The sequence below is a fragment of the Sceloporus undulatus genome, chromosome 7 (genome assembly GCF_019175285.1).
Source record: "Sceloporus undulatus isolate JIND9_A2432 ecotype Alabama chromosome 7, SceUnd_v1.1, whole genome shotgun sequence".
Classification (NCBI taxonomy): domain Eukaryota; kingdom Metazoa; phylum Chordata; class Lepidosauria; order Squamata; family Phrynosomatidae; genus Sceloporus; species Sceloporus undulatus.
In genome coordinates this window covers 48,801,878-48,810,073 of record NC_056528.1, presented here as the reverse complement: position 1 = coordinate 48,810,073, position 8,196 = coordinate 48,801,878, and the positions used below count along the sequence as shown (strand labels likewise).

Sequence of the window (8,196 nt, the reverse complement as noted above, 5' to 3'; positions counted from 1 at the left end):
GCTTCATCTACTTTGGTCTCTTTCTCTTTTTTCCAAGCTCCTGTCATAAAGAGTACCAGGAGATGGTCTCCGTGGATTTAACTGGCACAAATGAGCACCAATTACAGAGTTTACTCTCCATTGGGGTTTGGGCAATCGTTTTGTCTAATTATGGTGCACATTTGCACACTGAAAAAAGCCGTCCTCCTTTAAAGAACAAATCCCCCCAGGAAATCCTAAAAACCTTGAATGCCAATTATAAAACACTCCCCTTGCATTCCATACAGAGGAAACGTATGCCCCTAACCCTTATCTACACTTAAATCGTGTGTGCATAAGCAGATCAAACAGAAAATCAAATGAAAGGAACCGGTTGACGTGAGATGGCTTCATCTACTGTGGTTTCACTCTCTTTATTGGGGGTCTTGATTCAGTAATGTATCATGGATATTGTGGCTTGGAAAAGACCAAGGGCTTTTGTATCTGATGGAAATGTTGGCTAGGAAGAAATGAACCCAGTGTTCGAGAGAAATAATCTTGTGTACACAAGCGTAAGGCCTGTCCCCCCTGCAGCAACTCAAATTGAATGTTAGTGCAAATCCTTCCAGCAAGCGGTTGCATAAGTCATTGGATGATTCATTGCAACAACCTTCCTCCAAATAGGACAATAATAATAATAATAATAATAATAATAATAATAATTATTATTATTATTATTATTATTATTATTATTATTATTATTATTATTACCAGATAGTTAGAACTGCAGTTTCCAGAATCCCTGACCCTCAACTGCGTTGGCTGAGGCTTCTAGGAGCTGATGTCCGGATCCAGTCTGGGGACTTCCATGGAGGAGAAGGCATCTCAGAAGACCCTGAAGGCTCCATCCCTGGTTCTAGAGCAAGGTTGCTTTGGTCTGGTCTCCTTGGAGTAGATGGCTAACCTTGTAGACTATGAGCAGCCCAAGGTGAGCCATCCATGCCATCATGCCAAGCCTAGTGGCTGAAGACATCTTCCATTCTTTCCAGAGGTTATCCCTGGATATTAGCACAAAGCCTCTTTAACTTGCATGTATCTTCTGATGGACTGAAGCTTTGCCCAGGCATCTTTTTAACAGAGTGCATAAAACATTAGTCATTTCCAGACCACTGCTAGAACAACCTGATTTTTAAACATGCTTTCATACCAGATGCATACATTTATCACCCCTCAGAGCTGCATCTAGCAGGAGTAGGGTACATGTATGCATCTGCACATACATACACATAATTTAGACCTAAGAGCTGCACATCATGCCTTGTTGGGCTCTGTAGGTGTCCCCCAGATCTCAAGTTGTGCCCCTCACTTTAGAGATTTACCTTAGGCTTTGAAACCTGAATGACGTACCCAAAGTGTGATGCAAACCTCAGGTTGGATCTACATGGCAGAACTGATGCAGGTTGACACCACTTTAACTAACTGCCATGGCTCAATGCAATGGGGCTCTGGGGTCTGTTTCTAGCACCCTGGAACAAGACCAATCCTGTTATTATGTCACATTTTTCTCGCGTACTCGAAATTCCCCCAAACTACGAGGTGAAAGAAGATAAAGCCACACCAAGGAAACTTCGCACGGTGCATTTATGCCTGTGGGCACATGTTTAAAACCACCTTACTATTTCTAATACATTAGATGAATACATTCTTGTTACTGTTACAGTCAAGGGAGTAGGTGCCGTGGCTAATTTTAGCCATGGATTCGAGTTTGGGGAATTGGCGCTTTCAAGGTTCATAGAGAGGGGGGAATTGGCGCACGAACGTTGCGCAGTAGAATTCCCCTCTGGAGTTTTATTTCTAGGCTAAATTGCAAGATGGAGCTGAGGTTAGTTCTTCTCTCCAAACTCCTCTATGCTGAGAAACAGTGACCCTGACACACTTATTTCCTTCCAAGAAAAATAGTTCGAGGACTTCTAACTTCGAAATGATAATCAGTGATATTGGGTTACCAATATTGTTATTTATGCAGAGGTCTATCTACACAGAGTTGTTGTAAAGCAAAAACTATGGATTCACAGGGCTAGTCCTACCAGCCTGCAGCCAACCTTTTCATTTAGGACCTCTCTGTTTTTAAAACAAGCCTTCCCCATTTTCAAATGTTTCTTTAAATACCGTCACTTGGATTTCATTTTTCAACACCATTTTGGCCTAATAAAGAGGGCTGCATCTGCACTGCAGAATTAATGCAGTTCCATGTCGCTTTAACTGCCATGGCTCAATGCTATGGACTGCTGGGATTTGTAGTTTTGTGAGATATTTAAATTTCTCTGTCAGAGAGCCCCAGTGCGATGCCAAACTACAAATGCCAGGATTCCATAGGATGCACAACAGTTAAAGCGGTGTCAAAGTGAGTTAATTCCATGGTGTGGAAGCAGCTGAAGCCTGTGAGCTTTGAAAGCTAAGGCAATGAACTGGGTATCTATTTGGTTGGCTGAAATCCAAAACACTGGGATGGCCAAAGTTTCCTCAACTGTAGTCCAGAAGATCTGAGGTCCTTTTGGATTCCTTACCTGCTGGATTCCTAACCAAGTTTCACTTTATTTTACTACTCTTCCCCCCCCCCCCCTCCTCCCATGGGCACCGGTGGAAATGATCCCAAACTTGGGTGGAAAAAATGACTCCTTGCACTACAAGTCCCTGAATCTCCCAGGATTCTGAGAGTTGTAGTCCCCAGAAAGGAACACTTCCAAACTCTGAACCTGATCTGATGGATCTGGCGAATTACTGCCTAGAAGAAAAAGCATCCACCAATAAGTCCCATGTCCACCCCAGTTAATCCAGGGAACAACATCCTGATCAATGAAGATCCATCCTTCAGTCCATGTCCATTTCAATGGGGACCAGTTTGTACAAATGGGGACCAGTTCCTGTGGTCCAAGTGAGCAGGTAAGCCATGCCAGATATGTGAGATCCATGCCTGGAAGAGACTCTCAGACTGAAACGTTATATGTTTGCTTTACTGGCAGCAAACTGATATCATCATCATCATCATCAGTGGCAAACCTGCTGGAAAGCAAGGCTCTAGAACTGAGTTTCTTTCATGGCATGTGCCACTCTGTCTATCAGTATGTACAGACTCTCTTGGGACTCACCAATGAGTTAAAAATGTCTTATCATTCAGCTCCTGGATTATGCACCAAGAGAGAGAGATCATTTGTTAAAAGGTTGAGTCTGTATCACATCATCCAGACTGATGCATGGGTTGCTTCCACAACCTCCAATGCTCAACCTCAATGGCTTTGGTGGATGCGCCACCTGCTTCTCTTCACTTCTAGAAAGTCTTCCAAGAGACCTCCATTTTATTTCTGAAATCAAACAAATGTAGGCCTTCTGAGATACTTTTGAAATCATGCAAAGCTCAGACTTGCACAGTTCTGGAGCATTGCCCAGGATCTCAGAGAACTCCTGTCAATCAGAGCGATCAGTACTGACAGAATAAGGCAAGATTGTGTGTTCATGTGTCCGATGGTGGGTTGCAACCAGACACCAAAGCGCATGTTATTTGCAGCTCCTAGTAGCTGGCTAAACTTGTTGGGCATTTGCTTCCCTTCTCAAGGCAAATCAGATCCATTAAGACCTAGCCAGACTTCCACAAAGACAAAGGTCTCTTCCGTTTCCACGTTCTGCTGAATACAACGAGTTTCTTCGCCATCATAGATGTCTTCTGCGCAGCCAGTCGCTCCCGATCCCTAAGGGGTGGGGATCCTGCCGTGCATTTCGACATCCGTGAACTGTTGGGTGTTCTCTGTGCTTTCGGGAGACGTAGTGATGGGGGAGATGACGTGCTTCAATCTCAGGAGCATCGTGAACAGGAGGATGAGCAGGATGGCCAGCAGCGTGAGGAACAACCCAACGTACAGGTACAAGTTGGAGTATTTATCGGCGGCGGTCACTTCCGTAGCCAGGGTGGGGGGCGGGTGGGCACGGCCGGTAAGATTTCCACGGTATCTGAAGTAGGCCTCAGTCATTGCTTATTTAGGTCATGTCCATTGTCTCTGTGGAGTTGTCCTTCTGCAACAAGGCTCTCCAGAGGATCCTCGGGAGGCAATTTATGTCTCAGCGTCGGACGGTTCCTCCAAGATCTTGACCTCCTTCCCTCGCGTAGGAAAGTAGTTCTCATTAGAGAAATCCGTCACGTCTCTTTGCCCAGCAAAGTGGCAGCACCAGTCAATCCAACTCCATAGGATTTATGTCATTTTATTTACCTGAAATCTCTCTTGGGTAAAAAACAAGATATGTCTGTCCTCTTCTGGAAAAAGAAATGCATCCGAGGTCAGAAGTGAATTTCCTGCCAACGGCGTTGCGCAACGGACCGCGTACCCACCACTTCTCTCAGCTAAAGTCTGGTTGGATTTAATTCTGGAGACGGCCTGTTGTTTTCATCTAGACAGGGAACATATTGGAAAGAGAGGCCTTTCTCACTTCCCACCTTCAATTGACCCACTTTTCAGAAGAATCGGGACACGTGCTCTTTCTGAAAAGGAAAAAGAAAGAGTCAGCGACGGCGAACAGCACTATTTAGCAAAGCTGCGCTGTTGTCTTTTGAAAGCAGGGTCTCTTAAATAACGGTGACTTTCATGTGTCTGTGGCGCAGGGTGACAAAACTGCTCTGGGGTTTAGTGCGAACTTTAAAAGAGCGATCCAAGGGGCTAAAACTCTTTTGGAGATCCCATGGCTGCAGTCCTATGCCTCCTTACCCAGGATTAAACCCCATTCAACTCTATAGGAATTTTTAAATACCTGCTTGTGTTTGGGCCTTTATATTTTATTTTTCTATTCATATCTGAACAGAATTACAATTGCATATGATCCAGTAATCTCTATATAAACAGTATTAAAGCCAACAATATTCATAAGTCAGTCATTATATATAAACATAACATATTATCATTTCTTAGAATTGGTATACTGAACTCAGGAAGGGAAAACACAAAAATAGTCTAGATGCCTTGAAAGGACATTTGAATGGGACATTTTGGAGCAAAGGCATATTCTTGTTAAGAAATATAATCCCAGTATTTATAAAGCATTTGTATCTTTTTGTACTTAAAACAGAACTCAAAGCAATACTTGTTTAATATAAGTGAGAAAACAGGAATGGAAACGTGAATACTGGAGTACACTGGAGTTTCATGTTTGGGCTCCTGCATTCAAAGCTTGCCAAAGTTACTTTTGGGGACTAGAAATGCCATAATCCATAATCTCCCAGGCTTCAGGGCCACTAATTGTGTTTTATTTAACAAGAGGAGTTATAATTACAAATAATAATAATAATAATAACTTTTCCAAAAGCTGGAAAATATATGTTGCGGACATTGCTTCTAAAAATCCAGCCACGTGATGTTAAGAAAGTCATTAACCTGGAGTTCAAGGGGAACAATAATCAATTATGAACCAAGCGCTCCAACTTAATGAGCCTTTGCCAGGGCTTTCTAAAGAAATGGAAGCGATTAAGGAATGGAGATAATTAAAATGATGGGAAGAGTAGCATGGATGCCTATGGTCTTACCGCTGCTTGGTTATGTATGGATGCAGCACAGATCTTGGAAAAGTTCCTTCTTTTGGACTGTATCTTTTGGAACTCCTTCCTAGGCAATACAGATTGAGTATCGCTTATCTAAAATGCTTGGGGCCAGAAGCATTTGGGAGTTGGGATTTTTCTTTCCAGATTTTGGAATACACAACTAGTGTAGTATGTGCCTATAGTGTATTTGCAAGGCTAGAGAGAGAAGCAAGGCTGGAGAAAGATGCAAGGATCTGTGAAATGGCGGCAGGCATGGATGTGCGCTGAGCACTATGCTTGGATCCCCACCATTTCACACATCCTTAATCTGTTCCTAGCCTCGGGTCTTTTTGCCCCCAGCTGCCCTCTTCCACTTTCAACATGGCAGAGGCACTCCTACTTGTTTGTCTCTCTCCAACCTTGTGTTCTGTTTGTTCACTACTTGTGTTGTGTATGAGACACAAGGCTGGAGAGAGATTTTCGACAGAGATGGATGCTGAAGCAAGCAGCTGGTGATAAAAAAGGTGTACAGTTGGCCCTCAATTTTCAAGGGGAATCTGTTCTGGACCCCACCACAAAAACGGAGAATCACTGATATTCAAGCCCCATAGGCTTGAACAGGGCATGTGTCCATGAGCGCATGCAGGGAGCGCCCCATTGAAATTAATGGCAGTCGCCCCTCCGTGAATATTCAAGACGCAGATCTCAGGTTTGCGAGAAAGGAGGGGCGATTGTATTGTCATTCTTAGGGTGCATCTACACTGTAGAAATAACGCAGTCTAACACCACTATAGCTGCTCTAGCTCCATCCTATGGAATCCTGGCATATGAAGTTTTGCTAGGTGCTGGTTTAGATGATTTGGGGGTGACCTTCAATTCACTTTGGATTAAGTTTTTTTGAGCTTTGGGCTTGTCTTGGGGGCCTCAAGCAAGAGGGTTAGAAGATGCATGGAGCCTAGGACCCACATGTTCCCCACCTCTGCTATATAGGGAAACATACACAGATGGAGAATTGGGCTCCCTGGGCACTAAGGTTGAATAACATAACTCTGCTATAGCTAGGCAACTCAGGTAAACATCCTTGTTCAGCAACAGGCAACAGCGGACAGGTTGCCTGCCTTGGCTGTCCCAAAGTGGAGTTTAAAAAGGAAATAGCATCCTTTTCAATGGGATTGCTGACCAGGGTTGACCCAAAGTGCTGCCTGAGACAAGAGCAGAGAACGGTGCCATCTACACATGCCACCCTAATGTGAAGCTGAAGGCTTTCACGGCCAGCATCCATACTTTTTGATGAGCTTTTCGGTCTGTGTGGCTATGTTCTAGAAAAGTTTCTTCCCAACGTTTTGCCGGCATCTGTGGCTGGCATCTTCAGAGAATGGTGAAACATCAGGAATAAACTCTTCTAGGACATGGCCACCCTAAATCTGCCACCTGAGGCAGCTGCTTCGCTTTGCAAACCGTCCCGGTCACCAACTTCTTTCAGAAGTTTCACTAGCTCCGAAATGAGACAGTTTGTTAGCAGAGTAATGAGAGCAATGCAGTATCACTACAGGGCTATACTCTCTGACTTTAGTTGGAAAGCTTCAGCGAAACAATCACACATTGCAAAATGTGTAGGATTTCAAACACCTCCTAAACCATCCCATGTGGCTATAATCTCCCACTGAGCCATAGCTGGCTTAATAGCATTCAGAATCTCTTCCATTCCCTTTAAAAACACCCACCCACCTGCCCTGAAAACAGATACCTTAATGCATGCTTTTAAGAAATCTGTTAGGAATATTAGTTTTCCTCCTTGCAGTGACAGATGGCCCTGTTTTTTCTTTCTTTCATTAAAACAGAGAAAGCGCACCATGAGCATCACCAGCACAAGCGGAGATGAAAACAAGTCGATTTCGAGATGCACAAATCATTACCTTTCATCAGAAATCTGACCAGAGAAGATGCAGACCCTCCAGGCTATTGCTTGGTAGGTACCTGCGGCGAAGAAGAAGGTTTTGTCCAAAAAGCATCCCCTTCCAACATTTCGGATGCTCTGGAGGAGACAAATGACTGTCTGGCTTCTGGAGATGGGAGATTTTGGTTTTCCTAATAAGAGAACACAGTTGGAGTCCACTTTCTGACTGCTTCCTTGGGATGCCAGGGTTTCTGCATTGTGGCAGGCTCTGAGACAGAGAGAGACAGAGAGAGAGATAGAGGCTTGGCTTATTTCTTAGGCACTGATGTCCAGCTTTCCTAAGGCTGCGGATGTGAATCCTCTTTCCAAGCTAAAATAGCAAGGAGGTACATCCATCCATCTCCTGGGCAAAGGGATCTAAGAGAGCTGCGGATGCCAGCTGGCTTTCTCCTCTTTCCTCTGTTGCAAGCAGACAGACTGGGCTGCTGAGAGAGGCTTCTCTCTACAGGAGGGAGACAATGAGAGGAAGAGAAAAGAAGGCTGACAGCAAGACTATTCCCAAAGTTTCTACAAGCCTCTGTGTTTTTCTTTAACTCTTTCTGCACCAGAGTCTAAAAAGTCCACCCATTTCAATTCTAGGCAGCCAGGCCCAAAGGTAAGATTTAGGATGTCCTGAATTGCTATTTGCCTTCAAGTCATTTCCAACTTATGGAGACCCCCAAGGGGGTTTTCTTGGCAAGATTTGTTCAGAGGAGGTTTGCCATGGCTTCCCCTGAGGCTG

General features: G+C 44.2%; 1 protein-coding gene across 1 annotated transcript; it reads right to left on the bottom strand.

Annotated features, from left to right (window-relative positions):
* Positions 1-798: 798 nt before the first annotated feature.
* On the bottom strand, positions 799-7,903 carry SERTM2 (serine rich and transmembrane domain containing 2). The gene is made up of 2 exons (XM_042479503.1): positions 7,435-7,903; positions 799-4,489 (listed from the first exon to the last, which is right to left on the bottom strand). The coding sequence occupies exon 2, from the start codon at positions 3,981-3,983 to the stop codon at positions 3,705-3,707; it is 279 nt and encodes a 92-aa protein (XP_042335437.1). The 5' UTR covers positions 3,984-4,489; positions 7,435-7,903; the 3' UTR covers positions 799-3,704.
* Positions 7,904-8,196: the final 293 nt, after the last annotated feature.

Bases quoted from the DNA above. Each gene is read 5' to 3' on its own strand.
- SERTM2 (XM_042479503.1), bottom strand. From the start codon at position 3,983: ATGACTGAGGCCTACTTCAGATACCGTGGAAATCTTACCGGCCGTGCC.